Source organism: Ostrea edulis, chromosome 4 (genome assembly GCF_947568905.1).
Source record: "Ostrea edulis chromosome 4, xbOstEdul1.1, whole genome shotgun sequence".
NCBI lineage: Eukaryota > Metazoa > Mollusca > Bivalvia > Ostreida > Ostreidae > Ostrea > Ostrea edulis.
In genome coordinates, this window is record NC_079167.1 from 26,644,638 (window position 1) to 26,668,695 (window position 24,058).

The 24,058-nt window shown below is 34.2% G+C and overlaps 1 protein-coding gene across 4 annotated transcripts; it reads left to right on the forward strand.

Annotated features, from left to right (window-relative positions):
* Nucleotides 1–415: 415 nt before the first annotated feature.
* Nucleotides 416–22,172, forward strand: LOC125672215 (Golgi to ER traffic protein 4 homolog). 4 transcript variants are annotated; one of them, XM_048908371.2, is made up of 10 exons: nt 416–555; nt 4,013–4,091; nt 8,196–8,277; nt 9,502–9,657; nt 11,327–11,465; nt 15,704–15,844; nt 16,589–16,711; nt 19,323–19,398; nt 20,670–20,739; nt 20,881–22,172. In XM_048908371.2, exons 1-10 carry the CDS (start codon nt 440–442, stop codon nt 21,009–21,011), a joined length of 1,113 nt encoding a protein of 370 aa, XP_048764328.1. In that variant the 5' UTR covers nt 416–439; the 3' UTR covers nt 21,012–22,172. The 4 variants fall into 4 exon arrangements, with proteins under 4 accessions (XP_048764328.1, XP_048764329.1, XP_048764330.1 ...); XM_048908372.2 differs by lacking the exon at nt 16,589–16,711; XM_048908373.2 differs by lacking the exons at nt 15,704–15,844; nt 16,589–16,711 and having other exon boundaries at nt 427–555.
* Nucleotides 22,173–24,058: the final 1,886 nt, after the last annotated feature.

Here is a 24,058-nt window from a genome sequence, read left to right on the forward strand (position 1 = left end):
ATTCAATTTGGAGTTAACTTACTTCAATTTTGACACTTTCGTTGGGGCAAGACGAAAGAAAGTTATCACATATATTGTATATTATGATAAGTAGTTTTAAGGTTTTTTTTAAGTTTTTGTTATAAATAGTGACTGTCTGTTATGTCAATTTATCGTGTAATCGCAAACAGCTAAGTAAGTCCATATTATTTTAGAATCACAATAATTTTCTCATATATATGGCAATTAGCTCTGCCTTTCAAAGATAATTTTTCGTAAAACGAATATATTCAGAGCATGCTTCTTAAGAAAAATTGAGTATAAAATATTTTTTCAATCACCTGAATTTAAAGACCTTTTGTCATAAAATATATCATTGATGTTTTACCAATCATTTTGAATAAATTTTCGATTGTAATCGTATCCCCTTATAAAAATCTTAAAACGTCCAGTTACAAAGATGGCGACTGATCGCCGAAGTGGAGGAATTGAACGTGTTTTGTCGAAGTGTCAATCTTGTGTAGAAGCTGGAAATTACTATGAAGCACACCAGATGTATAGAACATTATATTTCAGGCATGTTTCTCTCAATTGATAGACGATTAATTTTGAAATTAATTCTCAAGTGAACTGGGCCGGCTTCTTGAATCTTCTGTCAAACAGCTTGCATCTGATGTCGTGTACATTATTTTAAGTAACTGAAGTAAATTTTACAGTCTGAATTTCTTAATATCTTTTGATACTTTATTGTACAGGGAAATTTGAAACTGGTTTAAAATATCAGTCCAATCGTCATTGTTATATCTGACGCGTTTAAATTATGCAAAAACATTTGCAAGGTTTGTGCTTTTAGTTTACATTGTGCAACATATAATGCGTTTACTTTCACTTTAGATTTACAAACCTTTAAAACAGATAACAAGGGTGGAAATTTGATGGAGATAAACTAAAATAAATACTGTCAGTTAGACAGTTTTAATCAAAAAAGTGTGTTTAAGTGGTTGACATGATAGTTTCAAATATAGGTATTAAATTCAGATCATACTGAGAATAGCAAACGAATTACATCAGTGTTCTTGCTCAAAACATAATCAATTCTGAAACAAAAACATGACTGGCTGTTATATTTATTAAATTATTTATTTCCATTAGATGTTTTATTACTTGTGAAGTTGACCAATAAAAATCGAATGCTTCCATGCATGTGATATCTCACAAATCTCAGAATCGGGCATTAAAAAAATGTCTCCCTTTGGAACCCCGATCCTTTGGGAGTTGAAAATCTCCTGGATCCCCTCATTAAGACCCAAATTTAAAATGATTAAGAAAGAAGCCATTTCCTTAAGGAAATAGAGCCCCCGAATTGTTTTGATTGACCAAATGAATGCACATTGAAGATTAATCTCAGTGAGATTTGTAGAGGCTGGATATTTGGACTGACGCCTCTTCCGAATCTCAGACCAGTGTCACACTGATTTGAGAAGTCTTGCCTGAACTTCAGCCGCTTATTGTGATTAAAATGAGTTAATCTGAATTTCTTCTCTGCTTCAACTTTTCGCCTTAGACATCTTATTAACTCCCTATCACAATGAAACATGCATTTCTTACCTTCTTACCTAAATAAAGTTTATTTAGTATATACGAGGGCTGTTCGATATATAATGTGTTGTACCACAGTGCGATAATGCTTTGCACGATTTCATAAATGACGATACTCTTAAATAGTTGTAAAAATAGATGGGAAACGGGTTGAGAATATTGAAGAAATTAGAGCTTATATAAAAGTTTGCACAAAAATCTGTCATTCGGTAATGCAAAAATTTACAGAATTTGGGGAAGTTTATAGGTCTGATAAGACATCTTATGAGACGGTTCATAGGTGGAGAAAGAAATTTCGGACTAGCACAGAGTCCATCAAAGATTCAGCCAAATCTGGCTGACCTGTGACTGTAACAGGCAAGACCAATGTCTCAAAAGTCAGGAAAATAATTGAAAATGATGGCAGACACAAGATTCATGATAATGCCAAAGCTGTTGGCATATCGCTATCACGGGTGCATTTCATTTTGAATGTATGAAAGATTTCTACCAGATGGATAACACATATATTGACAGATGACCGAAAACGGGTACGAGTACAAACCACTAAACTCAGAATGTTTCCCAAATTCAATCAAAAACAATTTGCAAACATTGTTACTGGTGATGAAACATGAGTTCGGTATTTCGAACCCGTTAGAAAAACTGGAAACAAAATATGGCTAACTAAACACGGTAGAAGGCCGAAGGCCTGTAGTTGCCAAAAGAACCATAAGCAGAAAGAAGGTTCTTTATTGCATATTCTTCTCATGTGATGGTATAGCCGTACAAATTCTGGTGCCGAAGGGCAAAAGTGTTACAGATCGGTATTACCGAGATGTTATACTAAAACAGCTCTCAAGAAATATGATAATGAACGACTCCCTGTGTTAGGATTTAGGCATGTTCGTCTACTTTATGATAATGCTCCATCACATACATCTGAGCTTGTGAAGCAAATTTTGAAGTCAGAGAAGGTTACCGTCTTGCCACACCCACCATACTCTCCAGATCTAGCCTCATGCAACTTTTTCCTTTTTCCAAAACTTAAAAAGTTCTTATCTGGTGGTTGTTACAAGTCCCGACAAGCCCTTGGCTCAGCCATCAGTCAGTGTCTCAGAGGTCTACCTAAATCAGTGTACAGTGACGCATTTCAGAAATGGATTCAGAGATTGAAATTATTCATTTCAAACCACGGAGAATACTTTGAAGGGATGTAATGTTCATTTCACTATTTGAATTGAATGCTTTCGAGATATTGTACAATACACATTACATATCAAACAGCCCTTGTATGCATTTTACATTTATGGCAATAATGTCAATTCAGTGACAAAATGAAGAACCATCAATGTTTACGGGGGTCTGTGTTTAACTGTTTGCTCTGTGCTCAATTTTGTATTCTTCATAGGATTTTTAATCGATGTTCAATATCTTTACCATTTTCTTTTCACTTAACAATTACGAAGAGAAAGCATTAACATTAGCTAGACAGATACAGTGGACAACACCACATGAAAGTTGTACTGTGATGAAGGTTGTCTCGTGCATGGCAAGTATGGCAAAAAATGTCAAGATATTGCAAAATTGGAAGGCCCAGGGAAAATTTATAACTTTATCAAACTTAAAGGTTGTTCACATTCTGTGTAGAAACTAGAAAGTATGAAATGCCATATGATTATAAATGAATCATTCACCACTTGGCCAGAAGCTATGAAATTGTTTAATTGTTTAATGATAGTCTAAGAATTGTTTGCATATTTATATAGATTTCAACTTGCATGTATCAACTCCATTTTATGTGTTTTTATTACTGTCAGTAGTTTATGGGCTAGTAACTGATGATCTTGGGCTAGAAACTTTGTTACTACCACTGGCCCTTGGGATAGTAGTTTTTTTTTTTTAATTGCACACCCCTGTACAGGGCTGACTAATTAGACGACAAATTAAGTAACTTGAAGTTGAATACTGGACTTCAAATAAACAATTGATACAGTTTATCTCCAGTGTGTTAGAGTGTCCAAGTTTTATATTAGAGGTGTGCAAAAAAAAATCTTCATAAAAAATCTTGAAATTACCCCCAATCTCCCATATCTCATGGTTTGGATACAAGACTGTATCACTACACTACATTTAAAGGGATAATCAAGTCAGTTTAGTAGAATATCAAATTCTATAAAAGAACATCGTTGGAAACCCAGGGTTGATTACGCTTCGTTCCTCTCTCCATCAGAACGAAGCGTAATCAACTGTGGGTTTCCGACGATGATAAAAGAATAACATTAAAGGGAGAGGAGTGTACATTTCCGTCGTGGCTTGCGACTTTGTCAACAATTTTAATAGAAATTTTGTGCATAGGCTAGTTTAATTGAAGAATGTGTAATAGAATATACATGGTACATTTTAAAGCCCCATATAATACAAAAGCCTAACATAATTTACCTTTTTATTTTAGGTACAAAGGACAAAAAAAGTACACAGAGGCTGCAAATCTACTTTACCATGGTGCACTAACACTGAGGAAACATGATCAGGTACATGTACATTTCTAACTCTGTGATCAGGTACATGTACATTTCTAACTCTGTGATCAGGTACATGTACATTTCTAACTCTGAGGAGACATGATCAGGTACATGTACATTTCTAACTCTGAGGAGACATGATCAGGTACATGTACATTTCTAACTCTGAGGAGACACGATCAGGTACATGTACATTTCTAACTCTGTGATCAGGTACATGTACATTTCTAACTCTGTGATCAGGTACATGTACATTTCTAACTCTGAGGAAACACGGATCAGGTACATGTAATTTCTAACTCTGAGGAAACACAGATCAGGTACATGTACATTTCTAACTCTGAGGAAACATGATCAGGTACATGTACATTTCTAACTCTGAGGAAACACGGATCAGGTACATGTACATTTCTAACTCTGAGGAGACACGATCAGGTACAAGTACATTTCTAACTCTATGATCAGGTACATGTACATTTCTAACTCTGTGATCAGGTACATGTACATTTCTAACTCTGAGGAGACATGATCAGGTACATGTACATTTCTAACTCTGAGGAGACATGATCAGGTACATGTACATTTCTAACTCTATGATCAGGTACATGTACATTTCTAACTCTGTGAACATGTACATGTACATTTCTAACTCTGAGGAGACATGATCAGGTACATGTACATTTCTAACTCTATGATCAGGTACATGTACATTTCTAACTCTGAGGAGACACGATCAGGTACATGTACATTTCTAACTCTGAGGAGACACGATCAGGTACATGTACATTTCAGTCTTTATGTATAAACTATATACAGAACTGTTGGGGACTGGAGACTCAAATCTGGCCTTGACTGCTCCTGTTTACTCAGCATTTGAATGGGTTCCATGTCATATAGACATGGCAATAGATATTTCTTTGCCTGATTTACAACTTTCAATGCTTTGGTGTGTTTAAATTTGGTACAACACCTACAGTTTGTGTTGCCTGAATTGAGAGCAGTAATTTTCATAGGAAGTTAGGAATATTAAACACTGACAGACTACATGTACTGTTGTCAATTATCATGCACAATGTTTGTTTTAACATGAGTTTTGTCTATGAAAGCTTACTACATACAACAACCACAGATTTGCAGATAATATGCTGGTCCAACAGAAAGGAGGAAGTCAAACTGAGCAAAGTTTGGGTGTTTATTAGAATAGGTCCTTTTTCATTTGTAATGGGCAATAATGTATATAGCCTATATTTAACAATGAATTCATCGAGAAGATGAAATGACCCGCTGATCATCATTCATGATCCTGACCTTTATTTTACTGGGACCTTTTACCATTTTGTTTTGTCTTTCTGGGGGTTTTTATGCCCCCGAGATCGAAGATCGGGGGGCATATTGTTTTTGTCCTGTCTGTCATTTTGTAATTCTGTCATTCTGTCTGAAACTTTAACCTTGCTAATAACTTTTGAACAGTAAGTGACAAAGCTTTGATATTTCACATGAGTATTCCTTGTGACAAGACCTTTCCGTGGGTACCAACATTTTTTACCCTTGACCTTGGAGTTTGACCTACTTTTTGAAAACTTTAACCTTGCTAATAACTTTTGAACAGTAAGAGATAGAGCTTTGATATTTCACATGAGTATTCCTTGTTACAAGATCTTTCCGTTGGTATTGAACTTTTTGACCTGACATTTGACCTACTTTAAAAATTTTTTTTTACATTGGTCATAACTTCTAAATGGTAAATATTAGAGCTTTCATATTGTACATGAGCATTTCTTTTGACAAGATCTTTTTACTGGTACCAAGATATTTGCCCTTGTGACCTTGGCCATCTTCGGAATTGGCCATTATCGGGGGCATTTGTTATTCACAAACACATCTTGTTGGGGTTTTTTTTGTTGGTTTTTTACATTTTTTCTGAAAATTGGTTAATATGAGGATGTCAAAGTATTTTAATGTTCTCTTTTCATAAGATTGATACTTCTTGAAATGAACTCGACAGTATGGTACGGTCACACTTATAGCTTTCCTTTGAAAATAAATTTTGAAGTGGCAAACATTTGGATCAACATATGTGGATATCACTAAATTTATGGTGGGTTTACTGGCATGATCTTCACTTTTCATGACTGTGATGTACACTTCTGGGAGGGAAATGGCTGTTATCTTTACAAATAAATTCATATGATGTAAAACAGTTATGAAATTGTACATGGGGTATGGCATAGTTTAAAACTGATTAAAGATGGGAGAAAAGATATATCATACAGTAAAATATCTGTATCTCGAATATGGTTTATCTCGAATACCCCACTTGAGTCGAAGTCGACCGCCGGTACCGGCTGTTTTCCCTATATAAATGATTTTAAAAACTTCTGATATTTTGAACACGGTAATCTCGAATACCCCGCTTATGTTGAAGTATTTTCAAGGTCCCATGCCCTAAATTCACCTGGTTTATCTCGAAGTGCAATAAATTGTTCTGCTCTTCTTACCATACCTGGCGTCGTTAAGTCACAAATTCACATCTACGGCTACACCAATTATAATTAATGACCGCTAATCCACGCTCACCTTTTCTGAGAAGACCCAGGTCACAATAAATGGTTCAACAGCTTGGGTGATTAGTGATGACTTCCAACATTACGGATTAAGTCCAACCCCATATTATGATCATGTGGGTTAGATAAACGCACAAAATTGTCGAAAGTGTGCTTGAAGGTAATGCTCATAATAATGATAATGCATTTCATGATACACGTTTCATCATTAAAATTAGGACAGAGAAAACACAAAATTTTGTTTAATTAACATTTAAAAGTGTTTTTTTTTTTTAATCCGTCTTTTTTGTTTCTTACGTGATAGAACGGTTCTTTCACTACAACACAATATCTACATCCCAGTCGAGCCTAGACATTAGTAAACTTAAAGTAGGCATCTTAACACATTGTGAATTCAATGGGATGTTTATATATATTAAAAAACCCGAAATGTTTGTCTTTGAAATTCCGCCGTATCAATTTATCAACTTGCATTATAAGAAACGGCAACGGGGTTGTTGTTTATAATGCAGATCTCATACTATGCACCAAATATCCACCTTCAAAACAATATTCAAGATCGATTTTGGATATCTCGAACCCCTGGATATCTTGAAGTTTTTTCGAGGTCCCTCGGACTTCGAGATAGAGATATTTTACTGTATTTTGAAACTACTAAATTGCTTTGTAAAATTTACACTACTCATGCAATGCATTTACTGCCTAAAACTGGGAGCTGTGCCAATATGTTTTATTATCTGCATTGTCATCTGACTAGATAAGAATACGCAACACAAAGTTTTCTGAAATGTGCATGTCGAAAGGTTTTGACCACCAAAATCCCTTCAGACAAGTAAAACGGTACATTTAAAGGTACCCATGCTTCAATTGTTTATGTTAGATTTTGATAAAGATATCAATACTATGGCATTCTATTAAATATACATATAAATATGAATTATACAAAAAATTTGGGTTTTGGAGATATCAATGGAAATAGTTTCAAAGTACAACGTGTCTTTTTACATACTTTCTTTCTGAAATGAGCCGAGTGCTGATTATTAGCATACTATTTGCTATTTTCCTGGCAATTCTTGCATCTGTACATGTCTAACTACCCTTTAGTATTTTACATATGATTTAGCATAATGAATTTAGTCTGATAGGTTCTTATTCCTGTATCAAAAGTTGATGAACTCGATGTCAAAACTTGCTGATGCCATTGTATTCTTTCTGACCACATGTATTGAAGGCAAGCGCAATGCGGGCATTATACAATAAAGACAACCATAGATGTCCAATAGTTAAATTAGTCAAGAATGAACTTTGAATATTGACATATTCCTATCATCTTAGATGAAATCAAATAGTTTATGTTGCATAAGTTACTATATATCACAATTAATACATTATAACCATGCTACAAATACATGGGGGGGGGGGGGGGGGGGGGGGGTCTTAATTATCAGTACGTAATTGTTTGGACTAGTAAAATTATCCAAAAGACCAATATGTAAGATTGAGATTTTGAAAACTCTGATAATTTAACATGGTGTTTCTTGCATTTTAGACATCCAGTTTTACAGATTTGTCCTTTTTACTGATCGACCTCCTGAATCAGTCGGAGACACCTGTATCTGAAGATATTATAGGTAGGATGGTTTATAATTCTAATGGTTTGAAAAATACATTAAGCAATAATAAAGGTCTTGTAAAGTTTTTATGCTTGGAAGGTTTATATTATATTTCAAAACTGATACCAAAATATAACAGTGTTCAAATTGTGTGTGTATATGACAGTGATTTGGATATGGTCCCACGGTTTAAGTTTTCAATGGGCCATTTTCAGATTTAATGGGCCATCAACATATTTCAATAAATAGCAAATGTGCAGTGGAACATTATTGTTTGAATTGAAACTCTGAACCATGACCATGATCTTTTCCACCGTTCTTGAAAATGTTTCTACTTTGTTTCAATGTCCCTTTCTCAACCGTATCATTGCTTTTAATGTCATTGGTATTTGAAGACGGTCTCTCGTTGGGTTTTACTTTCATTATTTGTGGGTTTTTTACCTTCTGTAGTTTCTATATCTGTCCTTGGACTTCCGAAACTTAAAAGCTAAAGTATAAGCATGAGAATACGTGATGAGATGTGATGTAAGAGGAAATAGTTTATTGGTTATCTATTTTGATTTGTATTGCTTCAACCAATGAGATTCGGTGTATCAAAATACATAGGAATTAAAAATGAAAGTACAAAAAATAAGTAAGTCGTACCCAATTCATTCTAGAGAAAAAAAATGTAAGTTACAATCGATAATGAATGCGCACTTTGGCACATGGATTAGATCATTTAATGCGCCAATTTTCACCTGAATGGGACTATGGCGCAGGGCACATTGCCATCCTAATCACTGTGTGTGTATATATGACAGTGGTCACAGTGTACAATATATTTAAAAAAATAAAGTACATATTGCTCAACTATAGCTGACTTACAATAAAATTTAACCATTGTTGTTCAAATGTATCAGTTGGATATAATTGCTATACTGCAGGTACGATATTCCTTGCAGTCTACACTATTTTACATGTACATTTTTTCAGTACTTATTGGGCGGTCCTTCGGATGAGACCACAAAAACCGAGGCCCCGTGTCACAGCAGATGTGGCACGATAATGATCCCTTTCTGCTCAAAGGCTGTAAGCACTGACCATTGTCCTAAATTTTGCAGCCCTTCACCAGCAATGGTGACATCTCCATATGAGTGAAAAATTCTCGAGAGGGATGTTAAACAATATAAAATCAATCAGTTCTTATTGATATTGATTATGTTCTAAGAGCCTATGTTGAAAATTATTTTGTCATTACAGAGAAAATAGTCACCATATTTAAAGGAATGGAACCCCAAAGTGAAGATAGACATACCTTTCTTGTGTCTGCAGTTCGGTGGACCATGAAGGCCAATTCGGAACACAAGCGAGGACATCCTGACCTCCATCAGAAGTTCGGCTTGTCTTTCTGGGAAGGTCAGTATATATTGACTGCAAGTATTTTCTGGCTGTAAAGACAATAGGGAGTTAATCCCCCTCCCCTCCCCGAAGACAGGGACTATTTCCAGAGGCATAAGTCTTATGGGGGAATAGTGGCTTAAAGGGGGATATTACAGCTAGTGTAGATCTATCTAATAAGTAGATTATATAGGTTACAGAATATACACAAGATTACATATGAAAAAGTAGATACGCAATATCTGGGAATTCATTAAAATGTTGCTAGAGGTAACTTAGGGCTGTTCCAGAAATGATCAAATGGGGGGGGGGGGGGGGGGGGGGTCGGGCGGCAAATGATATTTTTTTGTGTGGGTGGTCGTATTTTTTCATATTTTATTTGGTCCGTGGTTGGACTGGTAAAAAAATATTTATTATGGGTAGTGGGTAGTTTCTATTGTTTTATTTTGTGCCACGTGGGTGTTGAGTTTTCAGAATATTTTTATTGTCGCTCTTGTTGTGTTGGTTACAAAACGTCGGAGGGAAAATTGAAAACGTGCTTTCGAAATGCTGCTTTCGAAATCGGAAATCGGAAGTAACATAGAACTATTCGAGTTGTCGCTCTTTGCAGCGCATAACTTTCCATTACGGCACTCTTCAAATTAGAGGCGCGTTTAGTAGGGTCCCTTTGGACGTGATGGCGGCGAACTCTGTTCTGTAGATTATTACAGTTTACAGTGCATCGATTTTGGGAATATTTTGAAACCAATAGGTATTCCGTTTTCTAATAAAAATAGGCAAACCTTAGTTGATTTATACGAGGGTACCGATGCATTATATTTATCAGTCAGTGTGATGGTGATATAGAGGCCTCCGGGTGCGGGCTCCATTAGAAGACGAACGATTCGTGGAAAAACATATCCATACCCATTTCATGATAATAGCATTGTTTGGACTCCCAATCTTTCCAACATTCCCGCCATAGATGCCTTTGATTGTTGATGTGACATCGTTTCTTCTGAATTACTGTGATACAATGTCGCACAGGCATTACCGCGTCATTGACTTGAATGTTTGTCCCGAAAACCTCGCGAGATCTGTACCGTTTTCATTTTTAAAAATATTTTTGTGGTGGGTCTGGTTAGTTTTTTTTTTTAATTAGATGGGTCATTGTAAAATGAGTTTATCAATTTGATGGGTCATGGGGTAATTTTTTATTTTTTTTTATGGGTGCTTGGTATTTTCAAAAGGTGCCTCCCGACCCCCCTATGTATTTATTTCTGGAATAGCCCTTAGATTTCAAATGGTGTTACAATTATATAACATCAGAAATTAAAGAGTTTCAAGACGATTTGTCCATGTGCAGATAGTTTTGAAATCAGTTACTGAAAGTTGTCTTTCATAAAAATAGTCAATATACTCATAAATCATTTATATAGGAAATTTCTTTTAGAGGTGTTACAAACTATATGAATACTGTTATAAAGAATATCCCAATAAATCTGTTGCATGAACCAAAATATAGTGTGGGAGTGGGGGTACAGTAAGATTGATTAGTGAAGGGTACATTATAAATGTAAACCAGTCTTTCATACTGCGGTTTTTAGTTTGTTTACTAAATGAAATTTTTGTGATGTCAACATCTTTTCTGTATAGAAATAATAATATTTTTGTGATATTTTACATTGATGTACTGTAATTTTTATAGAAAAAAATTACGGACAAGCAAGGTATCATCTTCTACATTCACAAGATGGACAGAACTGTGCCTTGATGTTAATAGAGTGTCATGTAAATGGTGGCTACCCCTACGAAGTAGACTTATTTATAGCACAAGCAGTTTTACAGTAAGTTTACAGTTTGGTTCAGACTACATGTCAAAGCTCTTTTTATGCTTCCACCGTGAAATGGTCAGGGCTCATAGTGTGACTCTCCTCTATCATAGTGTTCTGGACATTTTTTGCTGTCCTTGCAGATAATGAGCTAATTGTTTATATGCCTCTATTTATGATGATTTACAGATTAAGTTTGAGTTTCACTTCAACTGACCTATTTTCAGCAAACTTATCGCCCTTAGACAATATTAGATGTGTAGAATGTCTTAATTATTCACTGTTTTCTAGACTTTTTTGTGCTGTGTTTGTAGATATTGAGTAGATATTTTGTATGTGTTTTTATATTGATGACTTCCCAATCAAGGCCGAGTTTCATGTCAATTGACCTTTTTTCACTGAAGTTATCACCCTCAGACTTCAACAATTTCTTATTCACTGTTTACCAGATTGTTTTTGCTGCACTTGTAGATAATATATTGATTTTTGTTGTGTCTCTTAATATTGATGAGTTTCCTATCAATTGATTTATTTTCACCAAACTTATTGCACTTAGACTTTGGAAAATTCTAATTATTTACCATTTAGTATACCTTTTTCTGATTTTCTTTTTAATGATAAGCAGGGGCCAGTTGCACAAAAGTTGGTTAAGTTTAATTGACAATTAACTTCAAGTTAATGCTATACAAATGTTCAAATTAATGGCAAGTTAACTGTCAGGTAAAGTTAGCTAACTTTCGTGCAACTGTGTTCTGATTTTTAGTGTGTACCTTTGCTGTAATAACATACAGATCAAGATTCACTTTTCATAGCAATTATTAGTTCATCTGAGCTGAAAGCTTATGTGAGCTATTGTGATCACCTTTTGTCTGTCTGTTGATCTGTCTGTAGACTTTTAATAGTTTTGACTTCTCCAGAACCACTGGGCTGATTTTAACCAAACTTTATTGAGGAATAAAGTTACCCTTTATGAGGCGGAGATAATTAAGAATTAGTTAACATTTTGTGACATTTTTGAAAATCTTCTCAAGAACCCACTGGGTCAGTTTAATTTAAACAGTATTTTATTATGAATAACATAATAAGGATTAGGCAGCAGGCAATGCCTATATAAGCCTTCTCATTTAAGGTACAAGATAAAGTCCACATGATTATACACACAAGAAATTACAATATAGATAAAAAGTAAAAGGATAAGTCATTCCAAATATAGTTTGACTTTTCATTTCATACTGTGAGTTTTATACGCCTGTCAAAGACAGGACATATTATGGTATGGTTCTATCCGTCTGTCCAGACATTGTAGGTTTGTGGTCTCTTCCAAGGTACATTGTATCTGGGTTATCTCTTCCACCAATAAAAACTGGGCGCCACCAGATAACTGAAAAAATGTTCAGTGTGGTGGAAAACATCAAAACAATACAACTTGGTACATTTGATCACCATGATGAGAGGAAGATGCATATCTTGTTTTCAAGGTCAAAGTCGTATTGGTTATCGATAATAGGAAAACCTTGTAGGCAGAATACAGTCAGAACTATTTGGTACGCATACTCCTCATGCCAAGTGGAAGACGCCTTTTGTTCTCTAAGTTCAAAGGTCAAGGTTTTAGTACAGTGGAACCCCGTTATTACGTTTTCCATTTTGTCACAATAAAATAATGTAATAGCGGGGTCAATGTAATAAACATTCCCAGTGAAATCCATTAAAAATATCATTTGGAAATTGTATATCTTTCGTTGACACTCAGTGAAGGTGTGTGTGTGTGTGTGAACATATCTCTACTGTTTCTTTGTTTTAAAGACTATGACACTTGATTTATTTACATCTTATCTTAAATGTCCGTAATTCTTCATGTTCTCATCCCTTTTCTTTATTTCTTGTGTAGGATACATAAGGATGCTTTGATAAGCAATGCAGATCTGCTTTTGTTTCCGCTGTTTTGTTCAACTTTAACATAATACGTTCTTATAAATTTCAACAACTCTTTCCGGTTCGTATTCAACATTCGTACATAAAACAAAAACATCGTTTTTATTAAGTTATATCTCTACTACACGATACAAAAGACAATTTTAAAAATTCCACCCCAAAAAAGCTAACAACAAAACAACGACACAAAACACACGCAATATCCAACACTTGCACACATTTTACCAACGATAAACACAGAGAACAAACGCAATCCACTTTTTAAAAAATGATAATGTACTAATATTAAGATCACATTTATAACACTAAATTATGGCACTAAAATCACGTGCACATCAAAAAAAGATATCAAGGGATTTTAAAATGTTCACTGAGCCTTGCACGAATCGGCCGATAACACTGGGCAGTTTGATCTACGTATTTATGGACGAAATCTAACACCCAAACTATTATGTCAAAATAACTGACAATTGTTTTAATTGAACACTGCCTTTTCTCACCTGACTATGTCCAAGCCGTTACCCAAGCTGTTTCAACTGTGCTACGATAAATTTTGTCCTACATGCTGTCCGTAAATAGAGTTTTAATATCGAAAGCAATCACACGATACTAAAAACGCATGTGGTTGAGAAATTATTATTTCTTTGATCATCTAAATATGAAAATGGAGAAAATTTTATTGAGTACAATTTCTAAATAAACATCATTTAATTGTTTATCACTGGCTTCCATACCGGGTATTCACCTGTATTGATGTCCCTAGATCTGTCAAAGCGTGACCAGTCAGGCGTCTCTAATCCCCTACCAGACCAGGAAATTTACATGGTGACTGCCTGGGACGGTCAGGTGTGAATGGTTGATTATCTTGAGAATCACTATTGAATAATTTGAGGTTTAATATGTATTTGTTAGAATTTTTTACAACGTAATACCAAGTCCCAGATTTTGGGATAACGTAATAACGAGGTCTATTTTATATAGGTTTGTTAAGAAATGGTTTCATGCTTTGAAATTCCAACGTAATATGCGGACTAACGTAATAAAGGGGGAATGTAATAACAGGGTTCCAATGTATCACTTAGTAGGAAAACCTTGTAGGCAGGATACAGACCAAACTGTTGGGGTTAGGACTGTCAAACTTGGTACACATACACCTTATGCCATGTGGAGGATGCCTGTTGTTTCTCAAGGTCAAGGTTGTAGTATCACTTAGTAGAAAAACAGATACATACTGTATTGCCCTGAAATTTAGTCACAAGCTTCCACTCAGAGGAATATATGTTCAGATTGCATTTCAGCTGGATAGGTGTAACATGACCTACTTCAGGGGTAAAAGTTTTGCAGATTTGTTTTTGTTATGAATACAGGTATTGCCCTGAATTTTGTCACAACGTCCCTCTTACAGAAATACATAATCAGTTCACATTTCAATTTGATTGGTGCAGCATGACCTACTAAAAGTAGGTCAAATAGTTTTCTAGACTTTTTCTCATCATGGATTCAGATATTGCACTGAAGGTCTAATGGTCTTATGTTGTACCATTTGTGGTGCTCTTGTTGACAATGTGACCTTGACCTTCTCCAGAATAGCTAGATCATATTTGTCATATTGATGCTGTGTCCCAATGTTGTGTGAATTCCAGAATTCCAAGTTTGGCTTTATCGCGACCCTTTGGGGCTAAGTTAGGGCTACATTTTTGGTTTCTCCCCATGTTTTATTGATGGCCTGTAACTCTGCATTGATCCCTCTACGCCAAGTGTTTTTCGGTCTGCCCCTCTTACGCTTGCCTTGTGGATTCCATTCTAGAGCTTGTTTAGTTATGCTGGTGTTAGGTTTTCTTAATGTGTGTCCAATCCACTACTGTGGTTGCCCTATGTCCCCCATGGGATGAAGTGGATTAAGTGAAGTAAGTTAGGGCTACATCATAGAGTCAAAATTCTTAAGGGAAAAAAGATTGGGAAAAGTCTTAAAAATCAGAACAGTTGAACAAGAGTAGGGCTAAGGTGACTCAGTGAGCTATGTGGCCCATGGGCCTCCTGTATAATTAGTACATGTATCTTAATTCATTTAAAGTTCCGCCTTGCACTTTGACATCCTTCAAAACTAAGGTAATGTGATTCTCTTTACAACTGATTCAAGAAAACAAAAGCACAAATATGAGGTTCTAATTTTGCTTTATTTGCACCCAATGTTATTTTCATGTCCTTGGACTTTAAATTATTTCAAACTCGAAGTTAGCGGTATCACATGTTTCATATTTCAGATGCCATTTAGTGCAGTTAGTAAACTTTATGTTGCATATTTTGAAATTATATTTCAGATATTTATGTTTGAGAAACAAAGACACAGCACAGGTTGCTTTCGTTAAATATACAGAGAATCATCCAGATGTACAGAGTGGTCCCCCCTATGTTCATCCACTCCTTAACTTTCTGTGGTTCTTATTATTAGCTGTAGAAGGGTGAGTACTAAAAACAGGAGGGGTCAAACATCTCACATTTTGTGAACATGATGTCCATTAGTTAAAACTCTTTTATTTCCAATTGACTCAATATCTACACAATTCGGGTGATTTCATATTTTAGAAATTCATTAGATGTCAATAGATGAGTCATGATTTTTAAAACTATTAAATCATAAAGTTTTTATCCAAAGTTTCTGATTGTGTATGTCTGTAATTGAATGCTTATAGATGTAAATGATCAGAGCAGTAGAGTGTAACTCCTTAATACTCACTGATAATGAGTTTCAACTAAAACTTGTGCTGTACACTATCTTGCTAACACTTCTAAAACATGCAATTTATAGATTTAATCAATTCACATTGTTCTTTGGTCGACGCAAATATACATATAGGGGACTGTTATGTACCATAACTCTTTAATTTTCCACTTTATAATCCCCAAAAAATGTTTTCAAAAACTATGGAAAATGGAAGGGGAAACATCAGTTTTAGTGTGCTCAAACAATTTTTCCTAATGTACTTTTTAGTAATGTTGTATCAATAATCAGAAAACATCAATTGTTGATGGAAAAAAGCTAACGATGTCTATGATTGATTATTTTTTTCCATGATCGATCATTGGATGTATGATAATAATAATAATAAAATAATAGTAATTTTTAAAGTTGGATATACATAATCAACAAAGAACATTAGCTATATACTAGCTATTTTACCAACATGCATGGATGTTTGTGCTAGGGGGCCTTTGAGTGGGAGGAAACCAGAGTACCCAGAGGAAACCCACGTGTCCGAGTGGGCGACCACCATACCCTCTCACATACAACCACTGCCGATCATGGAGATCGAACTCAGGTTACAGCGGTGAGAAGCCAGTGCATTAACCACTACGCTACCCGGACACCCGAGTATATACAGTAGTACGACATAAATGAGTTCACAAAATGGCCGACCGTGACGTCACGTCAATCGCAATAACACTTGAAATATTCTAAGCGCCTGTTTTGTATCAATAACAGAAAATTCACTTTATACCAAATGGACTTAATACTTTGTAATATGACCTCGGGTACATAACACACTGCGAATTCTCCTTGGAAGAGTGTTATAAAGACTCCGAATATAATGTAAAGGGAGGTCACTCCAAATATCACAGACAACTCTCTCCAGGTCTTCTGCATTTCGGATCTCATTTGTCTGTCTCTGTACCCGAAGTTTTAACACTTTCCAGACATTTTCAATAATGTTAATGTCTGGACTCTGTGGAGGCCATGGAAGTGTACTGATATCATTGCCCTGCTTCCACTGATTTGAGCGCAAAGATACGTGGCATGGAGCATTGTCCTCTTGAAAGATCCAGCGGCGATTTGTAAAGTGTCGCACAACAACTGGCCAGTGACATTCATCAAGAACTTCAATATATTTATCACTGTTCATGTTACCATTCACAGCTTTTAAAGTTCCAACACCATAGTAAGATATACAACCCCAAAACATAACAGAAGCTCGACATTGCATCTCTCTGTCACTGCATAGTCCTAAACATTCGGGGCATAATCTTTCATCTGATTTCCTCCAAACAAATTTTATTATCCTGACCAAGTTCAATTTTAGTCTCATCACTGAAAATGATGGAAGACCAGTGGTTATCAACTGTCCAGTGTAATTTTTGCCGACAAAATCTAGTCCTTTTCTCCCGATTCACACGCGATATTGTTGTTTTCTTGGAAACAACACACCGTTTATAGCCGTCCTCGAATAATCGTCTACTCACAGTTCTGGTTGATACATTGCATCCTGTCCTCGCATTAAATCTGCTTGTAACATCTTTTAAAGTCTGACGCCAGTTGTTTTTATGCTACGAAATAGGATTCTGTCATCACGCGGTGTCGTTTTTCTCCTGCTTCCACTTCAAGGTAAGTTTTCTATGTTGCCCCTTTCTTTCACACGCTTGAGAAATTTCTGAACCGTTCTGCCGTTTATCCCTGTTATTTCCTCAATTTTATAACTCGAAAATCCATCATTTGACATTTGTACAATGATATCTTTCTGCTCTCTTGTTAATTCCTTGCCGTGCGGTGCCATTTTGCTATGCAGATGATATTTGTTTATCAAAGGGGGATAATTCAAAAACTCAATAAAACGAAAGTAGAAAATAACTACAAAAATACCGGGAACACTTTTTTATTCAGGATAACAACGAATGTATCGTGTATCTCATTCTGTAATACGCAGGACGCATGCGAGAGTTTACAACGTCGGCCATTTTGCGAACTCATTTATGTCGAACTACTGTACACTTGTTATAGAATGCATTCTGAAATTGGCCCATTTCCAATTTATATAACCACTTTTGCCCCTGCCCAGGGTTGAACTCGCAACCTGGGTAACCAAATCTCTATGCAGCATGTGACTAGTGCACCAGTCTACCAGACCACTCAACCATTTATACAATTAAATTAAGTCATTAAAACTTGCTTACGATGACGATGGAATTTTTTCCAAACTGTCACTTGCCACGTGGTCATTGAGAATGGATATTTGACATAAATTTAAATGCACACTGCATTTGAAATATTTCATATAAAGCACGATTGCAATGAACTCTTGAACAAACAGAACTTTATATATAATTATATTTATGTGTAAATACTCCGGTATATAGATGTAAATATGCAAATGGGGAAAAAAACATGAAATATATTAAAAGATTATTCTTTTTAAAATATAATCATGTCTTCCGATTATAATCAGTAAAATCGCATTGGAAGCAGCAACCGATTCCAACCGATGATCGATTATGAAAATTAATCAACGTCCCATTACTATATACAGTTTTACTGTGTTTTGCATCATATTGTTTTAAAACTCTCAGGATCTGTGTGGATTTGTAAATCACGAAGTATGCTTTGAATATTCATACAAGAAAACAATTTCAACACATAATGAATAGGTGAAGTGAATGTTGTGGTCCATGAACCTCTTGTTTCTCAATAATTTTACAATGAAATTGCAACTTCCTGCTAAGGTAAATTTTAGTATCGTGAGATTATTCTACATATCTTATACTTGTGATCTATTACACTTTTATTAGGTATGTTATACCTCTTTGTCTCATAGGGAACACCAAGTCTGCAATCTGTCAACTTGATATGCAAACTTCGTTTTAAATGTAGATTCAAATTAGTAAAAAATATTTGTAAGATAATTTTTGGAACACAAAAACTGGGCCATAACCAATGAGAAGTTTTTTCTCTGAGAGTGACAGAGTAGAGCATGATTGCCCATGGTCCTCTTCAAATGGAATTTTCTGAACTGCTATGTGGACATTGTTTATCATAAATGATGAATCATTGAATAATTAAACATGGAAAAGGGGCATTTCCAAACAGGATGAAACTAGATATGTAAAATAATTAAGAATTGGTTGACAAATGCTTATAAATTATTGTAATGACATTTAATTCATTTTCAGAGGAAGAGTTGCTGTGTTCTCTATTTTATGTGAAAAATATCAAGCATCCATTAACAGAGATCCCTCTTATAGAGAGGTAGGTCTTCTCTCTGCTTATAAGACATGGAGAAATGTTCGCTACAACGATTAGATTTCGTTACTTAAAGGGACTGGTTCACGGATTTTTGATAAAGATATTTTTCATTTTTGCTGATAAAAATTAAAAATATAACTTATCTAATGTTGACAGCCAAAATTTTGACCTTCTGAATGCAAGAATAAAAGCAATATTTTAACCTTAAATCTGTGTTATGTAAACAAAGACTAGAGTCTTTTTATGTAAACAAACAAGTGAAATATTGATTCTGTAATATAAAGCATCTTAATTTTGCATAGTCACAAATTTTAACTTCTGGATTAAATTCTACCCAAAAAATGCTCGAAATGTGAAAGATTTAATAAAATTACATCCATATCCATTTCTTTTGAAAATTTCGTAAACAATAGCATACCACAATCTTTGTTTACAAAACAAATAATAAACTCTCTAAAATGAGCTTCTGTGATAATGTATAACCTTAATTTTTATGTGAAATCTTTCAAACACATTTAGAAAGTAGATTTTAATCATTAAAAGAGAAAAACAAAATTTTGGGGAAAATCGTGAATCAGTCCCTTTAATGGAATGTTTAGAAATAATTTCATATAGGGATTCTTTACAACTTTCAATACCTGTACAGAAAATTTCTTTAATATTGGAAAACAAAGATACACTTATTTTTAGGGACTCATTCACGATTTTCCTCCAAATTTTGTTTTTCACTTTAAATGATCAAAATCTACAGTCTAATATGTTTAGAAGGTTTCACACAAAAAATTAAGGTTATTCATCAAGACAGAAGTTCATTATAGAGAGTTTATTATTTGTTTTGAAAACAAAGATTGAGGTGTGTTATTGTTTAGGAAGTTTTCAAAATAAATGGATATTGATCCAAGTTTATTATATATATCACATCTCAAGTATACTTTAGGTGAAATGTGTCATTAAAAGTTAAGATTTGTGATTGTACAAAATAAAGATGCTTTAAATTACAAAATTAACGTTTCACTGGTTTGTTTGTTTACATAAAAAGACTCGAGTCTTTGTTTACATAACACAGAATCAAAGCTAAAATATTGCTCTAATCCTTGCATTCAGACGGTCCAAATTTTGGTTGTCGACATTAAATGAGCTAAATTTTTAACTTTTAACATCATAAATGAAAAACATTTCTTTCGAAAAACGTGAACCAGTCCCTTTAATCAATATTATGATGTTTGTATTCTTCCTGTGTTTTATATTATGCTATATCTATAACACTTTTTCAGTATCTGGATCAAATAGGACAGCTATTTTTTGGATTACCACCTCCTCCCAAACAGTCTCAGGGCCTCTTCGGTAAAATGCTTATGAAATTTTAATTTCCCATACATCGCTCAAGTTAATTTGACTTGAATGATATTCCAAACTAATTTGCAAAGTAGATGTCTTTGATAAACATGCTATGTATTGATGTTTGTATTCTTGTGTTTCAAACAGGAAATTTACTACAGAGCATAATGGGAGATGATGGTGATGAAGACTCTTTGCAGCAATCTACATCTTCTGATGGCCCCGCCCCCCAACCATCAAGTCAAAGTGCAACCTTATCTCCAGTGGAATTAGATTAAACAATCTGTTACACTTTTCACCAAATTCTGTATGATTTAAAAAGTGCTATGGACGATTTATTTATACACTGCATATTTATTTCAGACTGAACACATGTATTTATGATTAAATAGTTTCATTGTAAGTGGTATCTAAATTTAAGGACGATATCTACAACAATACTTGAAATGGAAAACTTTAAATTTTACCTCATTTAGTGAAAGAACACAGTTTTAGTAGAGAGTCACCTGAAGGAATTAAAATCCCTGCTCGACTCAAACCTATAATCTGCAGATTGACATATGGACATATGTTCACCAACAGAGCTATCCAGTTGGGCAATTAGAATTAAAAGGACAAAGTATATTGCTTGAATTTATTTTTCCATTTTTTTTTTTACGTCAAATAGAAGTCAGCCATTGACTATGTGTTTTCCTCTGGGGATAAAACACCAAAGAAACTATTGATTCGAAAAGTGGAGGACATGTACATTTATATTATAAAATTGAAAACTTATACCTTATTTAGTATAAAAATGTAATTTTAGTAGAAAGTAACCTGCAAAAAAAAATTAAAACCCCTGCCAAGATTCAAACCCATGATCTACAGATATGCATCTTCACATGTTAACCAACTGAGCTATCCAGCCAGGCAATAGGATTTAAGGAAGGAGTATATTTGGTTTTTGGTTTTTTTTCATTTGTGATTTGATAATAATCAGTTCATTATGGCACTGTGTTATTCCTTTTTAATGTTCTTTGTTCACAGGAACAGATTCATACAAATTGGACCAAACAATGTATATGATGATTGAGAATGATGTTATCAACTATGTTCACTTCAATATGATATTTATAATGCATGGTCAACATATATGGACTGGTATTGAACTCGTATGTATTAGTAAGAGTTATCATTCTTTGACTCCAACGGCTGTATTTCAATATTTTGCAGGTTAACTATATTATGCATTGGATTGCTTCTGTATTTGACAGTCTTAATGCAGGGATTGTTGTTGTTTTTTAAAGAAAAAGATACTGTAAATCACCTGAAAATGCTTTATGACATGAAAACGACATCTAGATCTGTATCAGAACTGCTAAATTGAACCATTTGATTTACATGGTAGACGAAAAGTTTACAGTGTGTTTCTACTATGTGTAATAAAGTAAGTTAACATATGGTGAGTTTGTTGAGTATATCACACACATGTTCAGAATATTGGCAGTTCTGTACTTTTATGTTCATATAAAATCATATACACATGACATCACATTGTGAAATAAATCTTGCAACAGGAGTTGACATCCAATTTTAGGTTAAAATTCATGCTGTGCAAAATGCATACACACTCAAGGGTCAAAAGTATTTCTGCGCTGCTAATTTTCACTATATAAGTCATTGAATAATGCAATTTTTAAAGCAACGATGAAAAAAATTTCTACTGCAGCCATCACCATAAAAATTTCACAAAATATGCATAATCACCTAGATTTAAATTTGTTATTGTTATTTTTTCTCTATGTGTTACAGTTTTTAACACTCACTAGGTTAATCATGATGCAATAACTTTATTTGAAATTAATTTTACACATTTCATATTAATTAGCATTTTAAAAAGTCTACCTCGCAATTCATAAATCAACCCCCAAAAAATAAATAAGATAGCAATAAAAGTAATATTTGTCATGACTCTTGAGTGAATTCTGCATATATTCTAAAAATTTCAGTATGATAACATTAATTATCAAATTTTTGTGAAGTTCTTAAAATGTGAAAGTTGTAATGAATATAAAGTGAAAATTAGCAGTGCAGAAATATTTTTGATCCTTGAGTGTATACTATATAAAACATTATTAGGAAATTAAAATACAATTGATCAGTGTAAAATATGTCATATTATTAAGATGTATATGGACATTTTCGATCTTTTCAATGTTTTATAATTGCTCCACTTATAGCTCTCTCCCCCCCCCCCCCCCCCCCCCCCCCCCCCCCCCCCCCCCCCTCAAATTGACCAGTGAATGCATGGCTATACAATGCTGAATGAAAATGGACGGGAAAATTTTCTCTCTCAAATCTTGTTCACTAAAAATGATTACATACTGAGCCATGTAAGATCTTGTCAAGTTAGAATATCATATTTATAAATTATACATGGTATGTAATTCCACTAATGGAATAGCTTGGATTGATTGTAAAATGTGCTGTAATTACATTGGTTATGCTATCTGAGAGATCCCAACTAATGAGCTTTTAGAAAATGTATAAAAACTTTTGTTGTGAGTTTATTGTCACTGGAACTAATGATTATACCATACCAGTGTGTTCCAACTAAACATCATATCATAGATGACCTGAATTATGATTTCTATTTAAAGTTTTGGAGTTTGGTGGTAGAGAAATTTCATTAACTGTTAAGATAAATGTTTTAGGTACATGGCCAAGTTACATTTATTTTGTTTTATAAGTTAATTGAAGAAGTTTACTTGTGTGGCATCAGCACATTGGATATGACATTTTTAATGAAAACTTCTCAAATGTAAAAAAAGGCATTATCCAACAGCATCAAAAAATATTTTTTTGATGGACTTCTTATTAATGTGTTGATATGTTGACATGGATGTACAATAAACTTCCAAATGGGTTTGACACTCAGTTACCATCGAATGTTTTAAACGAAGGTCCTAGTATGCCCGTAAACGTTTATCTGACTTTTAACTTGATCTTTAAAATTATTGTTGCACTCTGTCGACACTGTGATGCAATAATTCAAAACTCACAGCATGTTTCCACCATTTTGTAGAGAAATACTTTACAATGTTAGAGAATTTTTTTAATTTTGGGGTCGTATCACTTTGTATATGTGTCCATGTATATTTTGATAAAGTAACTCTTAACAGTTTACACTAAACATAATCAAATTTTGTACAGAAATACATGTACTTCACAATAAGAGAGAAAACGCCTTTAAATTTTTGGGTTATATCACTGTCGAAATCACTGTACAGTACATGTGTGTGTGTATATATATATATATATATATATAAAGCAAAATTGGTAAATT

Excerpts from the sequence above, each read along its gene's own strand:
- LOC125672215 (XM_048908371.2), top strand. The coding sequence starts at position 440 with ATGGCGACTGATCGCCGAAGTGGAGGAATTGAACGTGTTTTGTCGAAG. Across the intron at positions 556-4,012 it reads TATAGAACATTATATTTCAG|GTACAAAGGACAAAAAAAGT; the intron begins GCATGTTTCTCT and ends TTTTTATTTTAG. Across the intron at positions 11,466-15,703 it reads ATAGCACAAGCAGTTTTACA|ATATTTATGTTTGAGAAACA; the intron begins GTAAGTTTACAG and ends ATTATATTTCAG.